Below are 20,354 nucleotides of genomic sequence, written 5' to 3'. Positions count from 1 at the left end.
GATGAATTCCTGCTCCATGTGGGTAATGACCAGACTGAATGGTGCATTTATTCTGCAGCAGAGAAGCCACTTTTTGACACCCGTTGGTGAGTTGTGTACCTCATGGTAGATATAACAACATATTGGTCCTTGTGTGAGTGAGATGTGCATTTATATCGCATGGATTAGAATTGAAAAGCAGAGAAGTTATGTTAAACTTGTATAGAACCTTGGTTAGACCACACTTGGAGCACTGGGCACAGTTCTGGTCTCCATTTCTCAAAAAAGATAGAGGCACTGGAGAAGTTGCAAAAAAAGATTTACTAGGATGGTACCAGAACTGAGAGGTTATAATTATCAGGAAAGGCTGAACAGGCCGAGGCTCTTTTGTCTAGAAAAGAGAAGGGTGACCTGATAGAGGTCTTTAAAATTATGAAGGGGTTCGATAGGGTAGACTTAGAGAAGATGTTTCCACTTGTGGGGGAGACCAGAACGAGGGGGCCATCAATATAAGAGAGTCACTAATAAATCCAATCGGGAATTCAGGAGAAACTTCTTTACCCAGAGAGCGGTGAGAATGTGGAACTCGCTCCCACATGGAGTGGTCGAGGGGAATAGAATCGATGGATTTAAGGGGAAGCTCGATAAACACATGAGGGAGAGAGGAATAGAAGGAGATGGTGATAGGGTGAGATGGAGTAGGGAGGGAGGAGGATCGTGTGGAGCATAAACACCGGGATAGACCGGTTGGGCCAAATGGCCTGTTTGTGCTGTAAACTCAATGTAAACAATGTCTGTCTCCCTCTGTGCAGTTCGGGCCCATGACGGTGACGTTCGGAAGCAAGAGGGACAAGTCGCAGGGGTTGGGGGAGAAGGAGGAGGAGGCAGCGGCCCTGCGACTCCCGGCCCTGCAGGTGATCAGGGACGTGGACCCACTGCAGCAGGGGAAGCTCGATAAGTACATGAGGGAGAAAGGAATAGAAGGATATGCTGATAGGGTGAGATGAAGTAGGGAGGGAGGAGGCTTGTGTGGAGCATAAACACCGGGATAGACCAGTTGGGCCGAATGGCCTGTTTCTGTGCTCTACATTGTATGTAATGTCTCGTCTAGAGAACTTGCACGTATGTGACACCTTTAACGACTTCAGGATGTCCCAAAGCACTTCACAGCCAGTAAAGTACTTTCGTAGCATCTGTGGGGAGAGAGAGAAACAGGTCGATGACTTTTCATCAGAGCTGGGAGATGTTAGAGACGAACAGCTTTTCAGCAAGTCGAGAGCCAGGAGAAAGGGGGCAGGAAAAGAACAAAAAGGGAAGGTCTGTGATAGGGTGGAGGGCAGGAGTGATTTAAATGACAAAAGGGATGATGGTGCAAAGCAAAAGGGGGTGGTAATGAGACAAGTAAAGAAACAAAAGATGGGTCCAGAGGAGGTGTAAATGGCAACAGCAGAACCATTACCAGCACTTGCTGTCCGAAAAAATAGGAGCAGTGGCTATGATCTGAAGTTGTTGAAATCGATTTTGAGTCCGGAAGGTTGTAAAGTGCCTAATCGAAAGATGAGGTGCTGTTCCTCGATCTTCCTTTGCGTTTCGTTGGAATAATGTAGGAGACCGAGGTCAGAGAGTGGAATGGAGAATTAAAGTGCCAAGTTACCAGAAGCTCAGGGTTACGTTTGTTGACAGTATGAAGATGTTCAGCAAAGCGATCGACCAATTTCCGTTTGGTCTCCCCAATGTAGAGGAGACCGCATCGTGAGCAGCAAACGGAGTATACTAAGTTGGAAGAAGTACAAGTAGAACGCTGTTTCACCTGGAAAGAGTGTTTTGGGCCCTGGACTGTGGGAAAGGAGGAGGTGAAAGGGCAGGTGTTGCACCTCTTGCCCTTGCACGGGAAGGTGCAACGGGAAGGGGAGCGGGTGTTGGGGGTGATATAAGAGTGGACCAGTTTGTCACGGAGGGAACGGTCTCTTCGGAATGCTGCAATGGGAGGGGAGGGGAAGATGGAGGATGATCTGTTGAATGCGGAGGCTGGTGGGGTGGAAGGTGAGTTCAAGGGAGATCTTATCGTGGATCTGGGAGGGAGAGAAAGGGGTGAGGGTGGAAGTGTGGGACAGACACGGTTGAAGGCTCTGTCAACCTCAGTGGAGGAGAATCCTCGGTTGAGTAAAAGAAGACATTTTGGAAGCTCTGGTGTGGAAGGTGCCATTGTCTGAACGGATGTTACGGCGAAAATGGGAGAATGGACTGGAGTCCTTACAGGAAGCGGGGCAGGAGGAAGTATAATTAAGGTAGCTGTGGGAGTCGGTGGTCTTGTAATTGACATTGGTGGAAAGCCTATCCCCAGAAATGGAGATCGAGAAATCGAGGAAGGGAAGAGTCAGAGATGAGCCACATGAAGGTGAGGGAGGGATGAAGGTTAGAAGCAAAGTTGATTACATTTTCCAGTTCAGGGTGAGAGCAGGAAGTGGCACTGATGTCATAGATGTACTGGAGAAAGAAGTCCTCCAACCTGGAAACCATGTGATCTCCTGGGAGAGGCAAAGAAACATAAAAACCCAACAACAAATTGCGTCTTTATCGTAGTGAGAATGTCCCAAGGCTCTTCACAGGATCATTATCAGACAAAATTTTAACACTCAGCCACATAAGGAGATATTAGGACAGGTGACCAAAAGCTTGGTCAAAGAGGTAGGTTTTAAGGAGCAACTTAAAGGAGGAGAGAGAGTTTGAGGAAAGGAATTCCAGAGCTTAGGACCTAAGCAGCTGCAGGCACGACTGCCAATGGTGGAGCGATTAAAATCGGGGATGTGCACGAGGCCAGAATTGGAGGAGCACAGAGATCTCAAGAGGGTTCCAGGGCTGATGGAGGTTACGGAGATGGAGAGGGGAGGTCTGGAGAATTCCTCTCCGACCCCCTCAGGTGATCAACACCAATCTAGGAGACGACACTGGCCCTGATTAATGTTACACAGTGCCTACCTCTTCTACAAGGCAATCTCATCCCCAACAAGAAACAGGTGCTTGAAGAAATTCAGCTAATCAACGATCACTGCTCGCAGCGACATCCTGTTCCACAGGTCCACTATTCTCCGGGTAAAATACCCACCTCCGAACGTCCAACCTAGTTCTGCCGTGAGGTAGGGCTGAATTCTAACCCGGGTCCCAGATGTGAAATGGCAGGGTTCCAATAGAAAAGCAGAGTATTTTTTAAAAGGTGAGAGACTAAGAAATGTTGGTAGTCGGAGGGATTTGGGTGTCCTTGTACACGAATCACAGAAAGTTAACAGCTAGGTACAGCAAGCAATTAGGAAGGCAAATGGTATGTTAGCCTTTATTGCAAGGGGGTTGGAGTATAAGAGTAAGGAAATCTTGTTGCAATTATATGGGCCCTGGTGAGACCACAGCTAGAGTACTGTGTACAGTTTTGGTCTCCTTACCTAAGGAAGGAGATACTTGCCTTAGAGGGGGTGGAACTAAAGTTCACTAGAATGGGCCTATATTCTCTGGAGTTTAGAAGAATGAGAGGTGATCTCATTGAAACATGTAAAATTCTTTGAGGGCTTGACAGGGTAGATGCTGAGAGGTTGTTTCCCCTGGCTGCAGAGTTTAAAACTAGGGGTCAGAGTCTCAAGATAAGGGGTCAGCCATTTAGGACCGAGATGAGGAAAAATTTCTTGACTCAGAGGATTGTAAACCTTTGGAATTCTCCACCCCAGAGGGCTGTGGATGCTCAGTCGTTGAGTATATTCAAAACTGAGATGGATAGATTTTTGGACACTTAGGGAATCAAGGGATATGGGGATTGAGCGGGAAAGTGGAGTTGAGGTTGAAGATCAGCCATGATCTGATTGAATGGCGGAGCAGGCTCGAGGGGCCATGTGTCCTGCTCCTAAATCTTATGTTCCTGTGTTCAACCGCTTGGATCACAGTTCCTCGTGAATACCGCAAGGGATTTCTTTCTGAATTGTCACACGTTTATAATCATGTACCATTTATTCATGACAGTGCAAGGTCATTTGTTATTTTCAGCTTAAAAGCTTCTCACGAGCTGCCCTGATGGGTCGGTCGGTGTACGGGCCACAGGATAGGAACAGGAGTAGACCATTCACCCGCTCGAGGCTGTGGGGCTGAGCCCTGCAGATGAGGATCCTGAGTTTGATTTCCATGTCCTCAGATAATGAAGCATTCATGCCCGCTTGCAGCAAAACCTGGATAACATCCAGGCTTGGGCTGATAAGTGGCAAGTAACAATCATGCCACACAGGGCTTAAGCAATGACCATCTCTAACAAGTGATAGTTCAACCACTGCCCCATGACATAGAATGGCATTATCATCGCCGAATCCCCCACCATCAACACCCTGGGGTTCGCCATTGACCAGAACTCAACTGGACCAGCCACATCAATGCCGCAGCTACTAGAGCAGGTCAGAGGCTGGGTATTCTACGGTGAGTGGCTCACCTCCTGTCTCCCCAAAGCCTCTCCACCATCTACAAGTTCAAGTCAGGAGTGTGATGGAATACCCTCCACCTGCCTGGATGTGTACAGCTCCAACAACACTCAAGAAGCTCGATACTATCCAGGACAAAGCATTCCACCTAATCTGCATCCCATCCACTGGCTTAAACACCTACCCCCTCCACCATTGGCGCATCATGTCTGCAGTGTGTACCATCTACAAGATGCATTGCAGCAACTCGCCAAGACTTCTTCGACAGCACCTCCCAAACCCACGACCTCTACCACCTAGAAGGACAAGGGCAGCAGGTGCATGGGAACAACACCACCTGCACGTTCCCCTCCAAGTGACTCATCAATCCTGACTTGGAAATATATCAGCCGTTCCTTCATCGCCGCTGAGTCAAAATCCTGAATCTCCAGACCTAACAGCACCATGGGAGCACCTTCACCGGACTGGACTGCAGCGGTTCAAAAGAAGGCGGCTCACCACCACCTTCTCAAGGGGCAACTAGGGTGTGGGCAATAATTTCTGTCCTTTCCAACGTCACATCCCAAAAAAAGTCCCAGGCTAGGAAGGGGAAAATCAACCGGAATTGCAGTCCACTGCCTCCTGTGGGAAGTGCGTGTATGTGCAATCCTCATCGTCCAGCAACCCCTGATGGAAAGGGGACCTCAGGACAGAATGGGTTTCAGTTTTTACATCAAACGGAGCACAGAAGCAGGCCATTCGGCCCAATAGATCCATGCCGGTGCTTATGTTCCATACAAGCCTCCTCCCTCCCTACTTCATCTCACTCCATCAGCATATCCTTCTATTCCTCTCTCGCTCATGTGTTTATCAAGCTTCCCCTCAAATCCATCGATTCTATTCCCCTCAACCACTCCATGTGGGAGCGAGTTCCACATTCTCACCGCTCTCTCGGTAAAGAAGTTTCTCCTGAATTCCCCGAATGGATTTATTAGTGACTCTCTTATATTGATGGCCCCCTCGTTCTGGTCTCCCCAACAAGTGGAAACATCTTCTCTACGTCTACCCTATCAAACTCTTTCATAACCTTAAAGACCTCTATCAGGCCGCCCCTCAGTCTTGTCTTTTCCAGAGAAAAGAGCCCCAGTCTGTTCAGCCTTTCCTGATAGTTATAACCTCTCAGTTCTGGGATCATCCTTGTAAATCTTTTTGCACCTTCTCCAGTGCCTCTATATTCTTTTTATAATATGGAGACCAGAACTGTGCACAGTGCTCCAAGTGTGATATGGAGACCAGAACTGTGCCCAGTGCTCCAAGTGTGGTCTAACCAAGGTTCTATACAAGTTTAGCAGAACTTCTCTGCTTTTCAATTCTATCCCTCTAGAAATGAACCCCAGTGCTTGGTTTGCTTTTTTTTCTGGCCTTATTAACCTGCGTTGCGACTTCTAGTGATTTGTGTATCTGTACCCCCAGATCCCTGTGCTCTTCCACCCCATTTAGACTCTTATTATCCAAGCAGTATGTGGCCCCCTTATTCTTCCTACCTGAAATATGCCCCCTGTCCCCTCAGCCCACGGTCGAATGTCCAGGATCAGAGATGAAGAGGGCCACTTTTCTGACATGCTGGAGAACAGCTTCTGGGCCCGGGCAAGGAATCGGAGAGGGTGTGGGGGGTGGAGGGGGTAGTCGTAATGTTAGAATTACAGCACCAGTTCCACTCCCCCCGCCCCCCAACATCCCTTGCCAATAACCTCTCGCATCCATCTCCTGATGATCTCGGAGATGTTTGCTGGTCGGGCGGCTGTACTGATTCTGACACCACCAGTGAGGGTTGCCAACTCTGGCTGGACGTGTTCCTGGAGGTTTCATCACATGACCACCCGCCCCGCCCCCAGACTCCCACCATTGGTCACCCTACCCATTCATTCTCATTGCGCACTGCCTCCCCTTGACAACTAGCAATCACACTCATTATTTGGATGATTGATGTCAGTCAAACAGCCTTTTTTCCCCAACTCCAATATTATACTGTTCAACGAAAATGGGGAAAAAAAGCCACACAGTTTTGTTTAATGCCCGTATGATTTTTCTCCCTGGGTGTTGCTCGCAGCAGTGCCCTGGGGATCAGTCTTCAATTCCTGGAGACTCCAGGACAGTCCTGGAGGGTTGGCAACTCATCACAAGGCAGCTGAATCAACAGCAATCGATCCCATCATTATCCGGGGGCGGTGCGGGGGATGTTGGAGAGAGGGGGGTGGAGTCAATCATGTGCTTGTTAGTTTGGTTCCTTTGTATCGCTGGGTTCAGCAGTCATCAGGTTAGTGCCCTGATTATGTGATCAGCCCTCACTGTTCAAACAGATTCAGACAAGGGAGAGGGGAAAAAGAGAATCATAGGAATGTCCGAGTTAATTTTAATTCTTTTTGAACTGGAACAGAAAAAAAAAAGTTTCCATTCACTTCTCTGCATGAGGAACAGGAGCAGGCCATTCAGCCCCTCGAGCCTGCTCCGTTGTTTAGTTAGATCATGGCTGATCTGTGCCTCACCTCCTTTTACGCGCCTTTGATCCGTATCCCTTGACACCCTTACCCAACATAAATCTCTCGATCTCAGTCCTGAAATTTTCAATTCAATCATAGAATCGCACAGTACAGAAGGAGGCCATTCGGCCCGTCATGCTTGTGCCAGCAACTATCCAATTAGTCCCACTCCACCCTCACCCAGCAAGGTCTTTTCTCATACTCCTGCAAATTTTTCAAGTATATACCCACTATAAGTTATTATTGAATCTGCTTCCACCGCCCTTTCAGGCAGGGAATTCCAGATCGTAACAACTCGCTGCGTAAAAAAATGTTTCCTTATCTCCCCCTCTGGTTCTTTTGCCGGTTTTCTTAAATCTGTGTCCTCTGGTTACCGACCCTCCTGCCAGTGGAAGCAGTTTCTCCTTATTTACCCTATCAAAACCCTTCATGATTTGTTTTGAACCCCTCTATTAAATCTCCCCTTAATCCTCTCTGCTCTGAGGAGAACAACCCCAGCTTCTCCAGTCTCTCCACATAACTGGTACCGTTCTGGTAAATCTCCTCTGTACCCTCTCCAAGGCGTTGACATCTTTCCTAAAGTGTGGTGCCCAAAATTGGACACAACTGGGGCCTAACCAGTGATTCAAAGATTTAGCATAACTTCCTTGCTTTTGTACTCTATGCCTCTATTTATAAAGCCCAGGATCCCAGATGCTTTTTTAACATCCTTCTCAACTTGTCCTGTCACCTTCGAAGACTTGTTTATGTGAGACCTTGACATTAATGTATTTAGGTTCAGTACAGAAGTTTTCTTTGCTGGAAAATGTATTGTTATACATGCCCTCGGGCTCAGTGAATAACTGAGTCATTCAGATCAAGAATCATAGAATCTTACAGGAACCGAAGGAAGCCATTTGCCCAACCCTGCCTGCGCCGGCTCTTTGAAAGAGCTATCCAATTAGTCCCATTCCCCGCTGCTCTTGTCAGCCGTGGCTCAGTGGGTCTCACTCTCGCCTCTGAGTCAGAGGGTCGTGGGTTCGAGCCCCCACTCTAGAGACTTGAACGCCGTAATCAAGGCCAACACTCCCCAGTGCAGTACTCAGGGATCGCTGCACTGTCACAGGTGCCTTCTTTCAGATGACACGTTAAACCAAGGTCTGCCGTCTCAGGTGGACGTAAAAGATCCCACGGCCGCTACTCAAAGAAGAGCAGAGGGACTTCTCCCCGGTATCCTGGCCAATGTCTATCCCTCAAGCAACATCGCTAAAACAGATTATCTGGTTATAATCTCCGCAGTTTGTGAGATCTTGCTGTACACATTAAACAGGCCGGATAATTCAGGCAAAGCAATAAGCTTTTCGCATCTCGTTAAAGTGCGATTACGTACTATTAACTATTCACCTGAGCAGCTGAGTCTCCTTTCTTTCCATCTCTCCTTTCTTTCTATCTCCCCTTTCTTTCTTTCTCTTTTGCTTTCTTTCCCTCTTTTTTCTTTCTTTCTCACTTTGTCTCATTCTCTTTCTTTCTAAAAGTTTGTAAATAAAAAAGGAAGAAAATAAGAACTGAACAAACGAAAAAATATTCCCTTTCACCATCCGTTAAATGCTGATGATACTGTACTTGGATTTTGTTTACAAACGGAGCAAAGTTTTGTTTTTCAAAGCTCTTTCCCCAAAATGATCTCCAATCACTAGTCCCTCCCCGGCACTTGACGCACGAGGCCCCAGCCCATAGAGAATTAGCCACAGAGATAGCAGCCGATTGGGTAAAGAGGGGCGGGTGGGGAATGATAAACAGATATCCCAGTGCCTGGGAGCAAATTTATTCAATGAACCACAAGAGACGACAAGCAACAATTGGCAGTATTACAAAAAACTCAAATCAAAGCAAAGCCCTCCCCATGCCAGAGCCGTTAAATACTGAAGTTCATTCCCCTTCACACGCACTCTTCTCCAGGGACAGAGAGTGTTCCAAAATACCTCTTTCGCCGACCAAGCTGAAAGCATTCACTTACTTCATCCCCAGTGCTCTTGAGAAGCAAGCCTGTGAGCACGAGAACCGGATTAAATATTTCCTCGGATCGCATGCTGCCAGCTGCCCTGCTGGCGTATCGCGCTGGAAGCACCATGCTTAGGTTTGTCGCTGTAGGAATCCTAATTGCCGCTTGCTCGATTCTACAGGTAGGCAACCTGGTCTCGTCGGAGGCGCATGGCAAGCTGGTAAGTGTTTTGAATGCAGAAATGCTTTCTTGCAGTTTGCATAGAATGTACAGCACAGAAACAGGCCATTCGGCCCAACTGGTCTGTGCTGGTGTTTATGCTCCACACGAGCCTCCTCCCACCCTACTTCATCTCACCCATCGACATATCTTTCGGTCTTTCAAGCGCCTTGGGACGTTTTACTACGTTAAAGGTGCTGTATAAATGCAAGTTGTTTTTATTTCTTCCTCCCTCGTGCTTAACTAGCTTCCACATAAATGCATCGATTCTATTCACCTCAACTACTTGTGTTAGCGAGTTCCACATTCTCACCACTCTCTGGGTAAAGAAGTTTCTCCTGAATTCCCTATTGGATTTATTAATGACTGTCTTATATTTATGGCCCCCTAGATTTGGTCTCCCCACAACTGGAAACATCTTCTTTACGTCTACCCTATCAAATCCTTTCATGATCTTAACTGTGGTCTAACCAAGGTTTAATACAAGTTGAAGATAACTTGTCTGCTTTTCAATTCCATTCCTCTAGAAATGAAACCCAGAGCTCTGTTTCCTCTCTTTGTGGCCTTATTAACCTGCGTCGCTACTTTTAATGATTTGTGCATAAATCCTTAAATCCCTTTGCTCCTCTACCCCATTTAGACTCTTATTTTCCAAGGAGTATGGGGCCTCCTTATTCTTCCCACCAAAACGCACCACCTCACACTTATCTACATTGAAATTCATTTGCCAATCACATGCCCATTCTGCAACTTTATTAATGACTCATCTCACTGTCTCCTACTCTACCTCATCCGTTATGGAACTCCTCGTCCCCTCTCAGCCTTCCCTCCCTCCTACAACTGGACCCAAACTTACTAATCAACGAATTCATAGAATCATAGAATGTTTACAGCGCGGAAGGAGGCCATTTAGCCCGTCGAGTCCGTGCCGGCTCTCTGCAAGAGCAATCCAGCCAGTGCCACTCCCCGCCCTATCCCCGTAGTCCTGCAATTATTTTCCCATCAAGTACTCATCCAATTACCTTTTGAAAGCTACGAATGAATCTGCCACCCCCTCGGGCAGTGCATTCCAGATCATAACCACTCGCTGTGTAAAAAAAAGTATTTTCTCATGTTGCGTTTGCTTCTTTTGCCAATCACCTTAAATCTGTTACCTCTGGTTCTTGACCCCTCTGGCATTGGAACCAGTTTCTCCCTATCTACTCTGTCCAGACCCTTCATGATTTTGAATGCCTCCATCAAATTTCCTCTCAACCTTCTCTGCTCTAAGGAGAACCCCAGCTTCTCCAGTCTATGCACATAACTGAAGTCCCCCATCCCTGGAATCATTCTAGTAAATCTCTTCTGCACCTTCCATAAGACCTTCAAATCCTTTCTAAAATGCGGTACCAGAACTGGACACAATACTCCAGTTGTGGCCAAACCAGTGTTTTACAAAGGTTCATCATAACCTCCTTGCTTTTGTACTCTATGCCTCTATTTATAAATGATGTGGAGTGTTGTAAAATTGTTTACTATTTATAAAGCCCAGGATCCCATATGCTTTCTTAACCGATTTCTCAACCTGCCCTGCCACCTTCAGCGATTTGTGCACATATACCCCCAGATCGCTCTGTTCCTGCACCCCCTTCTCGAATTGTACCCTTTGGTCTATATTACCTCTCCTCATTCTTCCTACCAAAATGTATCACTTTACACTTTTCCGCGTTGAATTTCATCTGCCACGTGTCCGCCCATTCCACCAGCCTGTCTATGTCCTCTTGAAGTCGATCACTATCCTCCTCACTGTTCACGACACTGTCAAGACTTAATTTGCCTCATTCTCTCCTGGGCTTGCCAACTCTGGTTGGACGTATTCCTGGAGGTTTCATCACCTGACCCTATCGCCATAACTGCCCCTCCCTCCCGCCCCCGCCATTGGTCGCCCAACACATCCGTCCTCATGATGCACCGCCTTCCCACACCAAGTGTAAAGTGAACAGACTCTTCGTTACCCGATTGGGTGATTCCTGCCTGCCAGTCAAACAGCCAATTTTCCCAGCTCCCAATATTTTACAACTAACAGATGAAAGTGCTCAAAGAAATTGAAAACAACATACAATTTTATTTAACGCCCCGATGATTTTTCTCCTGAGTTTTTGCTCGCAGCAGTGTCCTGGAGATTAATCTTTAATTCCCAGTGACCCCAGGCCAATCCTGGAGAGTTGGCAACCTTACTCTCCTATTCAAACTTGGTGTCAAGTCCTGTACCGAGGCGATTTGGCTCTTCACCTGGGTTAATGATATTGGAAGTAAATAGATTTGAACTGATTGTTGTAGGTACATGGTAGTGTGGTGGTTATGTTACTGTGCTAGTAATCCAGAGGCCTGGACTAATAATCCAGAGACCATGAATTCAAATCCCACCGTGGCAGTTTGAGAATTTGAATTCAGTTTAAAGAATCTGCGATCAGTAAAAGTGAGCATGAAGATTGTCGTCAGAAATCCGACTGGTTCACCAATGCCCTTTGGTGAAGGAAGCCTGCCGTCCTTACCCGGTCTGGGCCTACATGTGACTTAGGGTTGCCAACCCTCCAGGATTGTCCTGGAGTCTCCAGGAACTTAAGATTAATCTCCTGGGCACAGCTGCGAGCAAACCAAGCAAACAATCGTCGGGGCATTAAAAAGATTTTTTTTTTTCATTTTCTTTGAATAAACTTTTGTTTATTAGTTATAAAAGTATTGGAGATGGGGAGAAAGGCCGTTTGACCGGACGGGCGGTTGAAGGCGGGAGGGTCATGTGATGAAACCTCCAGGAATACGTCCATCCAGAGTTGGCACCCCTAATAAGAGGACTTGAGTACAGGAGCAGGGATGTCTTACTGCAGTTATACAGGGCCTTGGTGAGACCACATCTGGAGTATTGTGTGCAGTTTTGGTCTCCTTATTTGAGGAAGGATGTCCTTGCCATGGAGGGAGTGCAACAAAGGTTTAGCAGACTGATTCCTGGGATGGCAGGACTGACGTATGAGGAGAGATTGGGTCGACTAGGCCTGTATTCACTCGAGTTTAGAAGAATGAGAGGTGATCTCATTGAAACTTATAAAATTCTAACAGGACTAGACAGACTAGATGCAGGGAGGATGTTCCCGATGGCTGGGGAGTCCAGAGCCAGGGGGTCACAGTCTCAGGACACGGGGTCTGCCATTTAGAACTGAGATGAGGAGAAATTTCTTCACTCATTTCTTCAGGTGGTGAACCTGTGGAATTCTCTACCACAGAAGGCAGTGGAGGCCAAGTCATTGGATGTATTCAAGAAGGAGATAGATATATTTCTTAATGCTAAAGGGATCAAGGGATATGGGGAAGAAGTGGGAACAGGGTACTGAGTTAGTCGATCATCCATGATCATTTTGAATGGCGGAGAAGGGCCGAATGGCCTACTCTTGCTCCTATTTTCTATGTTTCTATGACTCCAGTCCCACACCCAACGTGGTTGACTTTTAACTGTCCCCTGAAGAGCCCAACTCAGGTGTATCAAACCAGCGAGTTCAAGATGAAGGCCCACCACCACCTTCTCAGGGGCAACTAGGGGACGGGCAATAAATGCCGGCCTTGCTCGAGACGCTCACATCCCGAGACTTAATAATAAAAATAAAAAATGTCTGGGACCACGGAGGTTAACGTCCAATCTGTCTCTTCTTTCTCCCCCCACAGAGACCGAATCGTCAGGCAGCCTCGGACACTGAGGAGGTGAGATAAATGTTCTGTTTTCTCAGTGGGGATTGCTGAGCGGACGTTGAATTCATCAGAAACATCTGTACGCTGATTCATTTCATCTCCTTTTGCTGTTTGTGCAGTTTAGTTTCAAATACTTTTGTGGCAGTTTGACTTTCTTTCAGGTTGTAATCGCTCTGTATGTTGTTTAAAAAATCTTGTGTAAGGCGTGCACTTTTAAGGCGTTGAGAGGACCGGGAGGCAGTGCAGGTCAGCGAGGACAGGGGATGATGGGGCGAGCTGGACTCGGTGTGGGATAGCAGACAGGCGGCAGATATCCGGATGAGCTGACGTTTACAGAGGGTGGAGGATGGGAGGCTGGCCAGTAGAGCATCGGAATAGTCGAGTTTGGAGGTGATAAAGTTATATCTATAACGATAGTGCCTTTCATGGCCTCAGGACGTACTTTACAGTAAATGAAGCGCTTTTGAAGTGTAGTCACTGTTGTAATGTAGGGACCGTGGCAGCCAATCTGAGATCCCACAAGCAGCAATGAGGTAAATGAGCAGATAACCTGTTTTTCCTGGTGTTGGTTTGAAGGGGGGATGTTGGGCCCAGGACACTGGGAGAACTCCCCTGCTCTGCTTCCAATAGTGACCGTGGGATCTTTAACATCCACCTGAACAGGCAGATGGATGTTAATGGATGCATCATCCCTCGGTTAGTCGCAAAGCGCTGTTGGCAGAACCTGACGTGACTGGGGAAATTGTGTGTGGAGCGCGGTGGGGTGCAGGGATTGACGTGCTGGGCCCACCTCTTCCACTCGCTCGACGTTCCCAACGCAACTCTGCCTCCTCTTGCAGCTGGTGATCACCAACCTCCTCATCCGTTCCACCGTCGTCTCCAGGTACGCCCTGACCACGGTGCACAGTGTGGTCCACAACCCCGCCTCGGAGGCACGGGAGGCAGTCTTCAACATGGACCTGCCGGGAGCTGCCTTCATCTCCAACTTCACCTTGTAAGTTGGTCTTTCAGCACATTCAACAGTTTGACTGGATCAATGTCATAGAATCTTACACTCGGTCACTCGGCCCATCGTGCCTGCGCTGGCTCTTTGCAAGAGCTATCCAAGTAGTCCCTCTCCCCGGCGTGCCCACCGCTCTGCTCTTTCCCCCGGTATCATTCTGGCCAAGCTCCCCATAACCTTCTCTGCTCCAAGGAGAACAATCCCAGCTTCTCTCGTCTCTCCACACAACTCAAGTCCCTCACCCCTGGTATCAATCTGATAAATCTCCTCTATACCCTCTCCAAGGTCTTGTCATCCTTCCTACAGTGCGGTGCCCAGAATTGGGCACAATACTCTAGCTGAGGCCCAACCAGTTATTTATCAAGGTTAAGCATAACTTCTTTGATTATAAAGCCAAGGATCCCGTATGCTTTCTTAACAGTCTGATCAACTTATCCCGCCACCTTCAAAGATTTGTGTACATAAACCCCCAGGTCTCTCTCTTCCTGCTCCCCCTTTATAATTCTACCATTTAGTATATATTGCCTCTCCTCATTCTTCCTTCCAAAATGCATCGCTGGGTGAACAGGTCATGCAGACTTAACACTGAGCCCCATCGGATATCTTTTTATACATTACGAGACATTGGGGGAACATTTGAAAAGTTTAAGCTGAATTCTTATAACTGTGGCCAGTTGTTGGGCTCTGTTATGATCCCTGGACATTGTTGTTTCATATCTATAACGATTAAAAATCCTACATCTCCACGCACTTTCTGTCTCCAAAACCTTACTACTTAATGTCACCATTGTGACAACTTTTCCCCATTATAAATTCCTATGTCAACATTTCTAATGGAAATTCCCTATGTAAAGGAGTCACGCTGTAATTATACCCTCCTACCAGTGGTGGCGATGCAGTGCCTCCGTTTTCGGTCCCCCAGCTTCTCAGCTTGTGCTACAGAGAGACTCCTCTGCTCCAACCAGCTCCACGTCTGTTTCCCAATTTGCTATAATTTTTGCTATCTTTACGATCAAATCAAAGAATGATAAAAAAGAAAAAAAGAAAGATTTGCATTTCTATAAGGCTTTTCACAACCTCAGGACATCCTAAAACATTTATAGCCAATGAAGTGAGTCACTGTTGTAGTGTAAAGAAACGCAGCAGCAAATGTGCAAGGTCCCACAAACGTGTTAATGACCAGATCATCTGTTTTTTAGTGATGTTGGTTGAGGGATTAATATTGGCCCCAGGACACCGGGGAGAACTCCCTCCCCCTGCTCTTCTTCCATGAGTGGCCAAGGGATCTTTTACGTCCACCTCAGAGGGCAGACGGCGCCTCGGTTTAACGTCTCATCCGAAAGACGGCACCTCTGACAGTGCAGCACACCCTCAGTACTGCACTGGGTGGTTTATATCTGGAATAACAGACACACGGGAGTTAGTTAGAAGCTGGAATCTAATCGAGGGGTTCGGGGGGGTTTATATATAGAATAACAGATACATGGGGATGGGTTACAGGCTGGAATCTAATCGAGGGGTTCGGGGGGTTTAATTACAGAATAACAGATACCCGGGAGTGAGTTACAGGCTGGAATCTAATCAAGGGGTTCGGGGGGGTTTAAGTATAGAATAACAGATACATGGGAGTGAGTTACAGACTGGAATCTAATCGAGGGGTTCAGAGGGTTTATATACAGAATAACAGATACATGGGGATGGGTTACAGGCTGGAATCTAATCGAGGGGTTCGGGGGGTTTATATATAGAATAACAGATACCCGGGAGTGAGGTACAGGCTGGAATCTAATCGAGGGGTTCGGGGGGGTTTATATATAGAATAACAGATACCCGGGAGCGAGTTACAGGCTGGAATCTAATCGAGGGGTTCGGGTGGGTTTATATATAGAATAACAGATACCCGGGAGTGAGTTACAGACTGGAATCTAATCGAGGGGTTCGGGGGGTTTATATATAGAATAACAGATACCCGGGAGTGAGTTACAGACTGGAATCTAATCGAGGGGTTCGGGGGGTTTATATATAGAATAACAGATACCCGGGAGTGAGTTACAGACTGGAATCTAATCGAGGGGTTCGGGGGGGTTTATATATAGAATAACAGATACCCGGGAGTGAGTTACAGACTGGAATCTAATCGAGGGGTTCGGGGGGTTTATATATAGAATAACAGATACCCGGGAGTGAGTTACAGACTGGAATCTAATCGAGGGGTTCGGGGGGTTGATATATAGAATAACAGATACCCGGGAGTGAGTTACAGACTGGAATCTAATCGAGGGGTTCGGGGGTTTTATATACAGAATAACAGATACCCGGGAGTGAGTTACAGACTGGAATCTAATCGAGGGGTTCGGGGGGGTTTATATATAGAATAACAGATACCCGGGAGTGAGTTACAGATTGGAATCTAATCGAGGGGTTCGGGCAGTTTAATTATAGAATAACAGATACCCGGGAGTGAGTTACAGACTGGAATCTACGCTGCTTTCCTCTGGAGAATTCCCAGATGAGCTGAATGCTGCTGCAAACGTTATCTCTTGTTCAACTCCACAGAACAGTTGATGGTAAGGATTACATTGCAGAAGTGAAGGAGAAAGAGAAGGCGAAGAAGGTGTATGAAACCGCACGGAGGCGCGGGCAGACGGCAGCGCACGTTGAATCCAGGTACCGTCTGTCGCTCGTCACCGCATCTGGCCCCAAACGATCTCTACCAAGAAAAACAATATTAACTGCAAACTGGGTGATGTTGCAGACTCCGCACGTTAGACACCCCGTCCCATGTTCGGTTCCATTGGTGGCAGGCAAACACCTGTTGTACCTCGTGCTGTACCTGCCCTGGGAGTGTTTGATGGGACGGTGTAGAGGGAGCTTTACTCTGTATCTAACCCTGTACCTGCCCTGGGAGTGTTTGATGGGACAGTGTAGAGGGAGCTTTACTCTGTATCTAACCCTGTACCTGCCCTGGGAGTGTTTGATGGGACGGTGTAGAGGGAGCTTTACTCTGTATCTAACCCTGTACCTGCCCTGGGAGTGTTTGATGGGACGGTGTAGAGAGAGCTTTACTCTGTATCTAACCCTGTACCTGCCCTGGGAGTGTTTGATGGGACAGTGTAGAGGGAGCTTTACTCTGTATCTAACCCTGTACCTGCCCTGGGAGTGTTTGATGGGACGGTGTAGAGGGAGCTTTACTCTGTATCTAACCCTGTACCTGCCCTGGGAGTGTTTGATGGGACAGTGTAGAGGGAGCTTTACTCTGTATCGAACCCTGTACCTGCCCTGGGAGTGTTTGATGGGACAGTGCAGAGGGAGCTTTACTCTGTATCTAACCCTGTACCTGCGCTGGGAGTGTTTGATGGGACAGTGTAGAGGGAGCTTTACTCTGTATCTAACCCTGTACCTGCGCTGGGAGTGTTTGATGGGACAGTGTAGAGGGAGCTTTACTCTGTATCTAACCCTGTACCTGCGCTGGGAGTGTTTGATGGGACAGTGTAGAGGGAGCTTTACTCTGTATCGAACCCGTGCTGTACCTGCCCTGGGAGTGTTTGATGGGACAGTGTAGAGGGAGCTTTACTCTGTATCTAACCCTGTACCTGCGCTGGGAGTGTTTGATGGGACAGTGTAGAGGGAGCTTTACTCTGTATCTAACCCTGTACCTGCCCTGGGAGTGTTTGACGGGACAGTGTAGAGGGAGCTTTACTCTGTATCTAATCCTGTACCTGCCCTGGGAGTGTTTGATGGGACAGTGTAGAGGGAGCTTTACTCTGTATCTAACCCTGTACCTGCCCTGGGAGTGTTTGATGGGACAATGTAGAGGGAGCTTTACTCTGTATCTAACCCTGTACCTGCCCTGGGAGTGTTTGATGGGACAGTGCAGAGGGAGCTTTACTCTGTATCTAACCCTGTACCTGTCCTGGGAGTGTTTGATGGGACAGTGTAGAGGGAGCTTTACTCTGTATCTAACCCTGTACCTGCCCTGGGAGTGTTTGATGGGACAGTGTAGAGGGAGCTTTACTCTGTATCTAACCCTGTACCTGCCCTGGGAGTGTTTGATGGGACAGTGTAGAGGGAGCTTTACTCTGTATCTAACCCTGTACCTGCCCCGGGAGTGTTTGATGGGACAGTGTAGAGGGAGCTTTACTCTGTATCTAACCCTGTACCTGCCCTGGGAGTGTTTGATGGGACAGTGTAGCGGGAGCTTTACTCTGTATCTAACCCTGTACCTGCCCTGGGAGTGTTTGATGGGACGGTGTAGAGGGAGCTTTACTCTGTATCTAACCCTGTACCTGCCCTGGGAGTGTTTGATGGGACGGTGTAGCGGGAGCTTTACTCTGTATCTAACCCTGTACCTGCCCTGGGAGTGTTTGATGGGACAGTGTAGAGGGAGCTTTACTCTGTATCTAACCCTGTACCTGCCCTGGGAGTGTTTGATGGGACGGTGTCGAGGGAGCTTTACTCTGTATCTAACCCTGTACCTGCCCTGGGAGTGTTTGATGGGACAGTGTAGAGGGAGCTTTACTCTGTATCTAACCCTGTACCTGCGCTGGGAGTGTTTGATGGGACAGTGTAGAGGGAGCTTTACTCTGTATCTAACCCTGTACCTGCCCTGGGAGTGTTTGACGGGACAGTGTAGAGGGAGCTTTACTCTGTATCTAATCCTGTACCTGCGCTGGGAGTGTTTGATGGGACAGTGTAGAGGGAGCTTTACTCTGTATCTAACCCTGTACCTGCCCTGGGAGTGTTTGACGGGACAGTGTAGAGGGAGCTTTACTCTGTATCTAACCCTGTACCTGCCCTGGGAGTGTTTGATGGGACAATGTAGAGGGAGCTTTACTCTGTATCTAACCCTGTACCTGCCCTGGGAGTGTTTGACGGGACGGTGTAGAGGGAGCTTTACTCTGTATCTCACCCTGTACCTGCCCTGGGAGTGTTTGATGGGACAGTGTAGAGGGAGCTTTACTCTGTATCTAACCCTGTACCTGCCCTGGGACTGTTTGACGGGACAGTGTAGAGGGAGCTTTACTCTGTATCTAACCCTGTACCTGCCCTGGGAGTGTTTGATGGGACAGTGTAGAGGGAGCTTTACTCTGTATCTAACCCTGTACCTGCCCTGGGAGTGTTTGACGGGACAGTGTAGAGGGAGCTTTACTCTGTATCTAACCCTGTACCTGCCCTGGGAGCGTTTGATGGGACAGTGTAGAGGGAGCTTTCTTTGTTATTTAACACGCGACGGAAAGTCGGACTGACACCTTGCGTGCGTCGCAGGGGGCGTGAGACGGAGAAATTCCGTGTGGCGGTGAATGTGGAAGCCCGGGGCCGCGTCGCCTTCACGCTGACGCACGAGGAGCTGCTGCAGCGGCGACTGGGCAAGTACGAGCTGGCGCTCAGCCTCAGGCCCAAACAGATCGTCCAGAATCTGACGGTCGAGGTGACCATCTCGGAGCGGACCGGCATCGAGTACGTCAAGGTGCTGCCTCTGAGGACCAGCAACCTGCTGAACGCCAACGAAATAGGTAAATGACGTCAAGAGTTTCATCTGTAAAGTGTCTCACGCTCACTCAGACCGTACTGTGTCTCTCTGTCTCCCTCTTTGTTAGGATGTGCGCTTGGACATGGCTGGGCAAAATCAGTTCATCATCATTTTCAGATCCCTCCGCGGCCTCGCTCCCTCCCTATCCCTGTAACCTCCTCCGGCCCTACAACCCTGCGAGATCTCTTGTGTTCCACCGACTATGGCCTCCTGTGCAACTCCCCAATTCCTTCTCCCCACCCTTGGCGGCCATGTCTCAGTTGGTAGCACTCTCGCCTCTGAGTCAGAAAATCGTGGGTTCAAGTCCCACTCCGGGGACTTGAGCATAAAATCTAGGCCGACATTCCCCAGGGTGTGGGGAGCTGCACTGAGGGATGTGCCGTCTTTTGAATGAGACGTTAAACCGAGGCCCCGTCTCAACTCTCAGGTGGACACGCACGATCCTGCGGATGCTATTTTGAAGAAGAGCGGAGGTGAGTTCTCCCCGATGTCCAGGGGCCAGTGTTTATCCCTCAACCAACGTCACTAAAAAACAGATAATCTGGTCATTATCACATTGCTGTTTGTGGGATCTTGCTGTGTACAAATTGGCTGCCACGTTTCCTACATTATAACAGTGACTACACTTCCGAAAAGTGCTTCGCTGTGAAGCGCTTTGGGATGTCCTGAGGTCGTGAAAGGTGCTGTAGAAATCCAAGCTCGTTCTTCTTTCACAGTCTCGGCCCTGAGCTGTGGAATTCCCTCCCCAAACATCTCCGCCTCTTCCTCTACTCCTTTTGAGACGCTGCTTAAAACCTATCTCTTTGGCCAATCGTTGGATCACCTGTCCTAATATCTCCTTACATGGCTCGGTGTCAATTTTTGGTTTGAGTTATGCTCCTGTGAAGCACCGTGGGACGTTTTACTACATTAAAGGCTCTATATAAATGCAAGTTATTGCTGTTAACCTGTG

General features: G+C 48.1%; 1 protein-coding gene across 5 annotated transcripts in view; it reads left to right on the top strand.

Annotated features, from left to right (window-relative positions):
- The first annotated feature begins 8,822 nt into the window (after positions 1-8,822).
- The window catches only part of LOC137309704 (inter-alpha-trypsin inhibitor heavy chain H6-like), an 85,963-nt gene continuing 74,431 nt past the window's right edge, over positions 8,823-20,354 (top strand). For 3 of the 5 annotated variants that reach the window (XM_067977783.1, XM_067977780.1, XM_067977778.1), the window contains exons 1-5: positions 8,824-9,150; positions 12,846-12,881; positions 13,709-13,863; positions 16,429-16,539; positions 19,138-19,385. In XM_067977783.1, the coding sequence (XP_067833884.1) occupies positions 9,016-9,150; positions 12,846-12,881; positions 13,709-13,863; positions 16,429-16,539; positions 19,138-19,385 (685 nt within the window). In that variant the 5' untranslated portion in view covers positions 8,824-9,015. Of the gene's footprint in view, positions 9,151-12,845; positions 12,882-13,708; positions 13,864-16,428; positions 16,540-19,137; positions 19,386-20,354 lie in introns of all 5 variants that reach the window. The other 2 variants (XM_067977782.1, XM_067977779.1) reach the window with 2 other exon arrangements.

Source organism: Heptranchias perlo, unplaced genomic scaffold, assembly GCF_035084215.1.
Source record: "Heptranchias perlo isolate sHepPer1 unplaced genomic scaffold, sHepPer1.hap1 HAP1_SCAFFOLD_178, whole genome shotgun sequence".
NCBI lineage: Eukaryota > Metazoa > Chordata > Chondrichthyes > Hexanchiformes > Hexanchidae > Heptranchias > Heptranchias perlo.
This window is presented reverse-complemented; position numbering and strand designations above follow the sequence as displayed.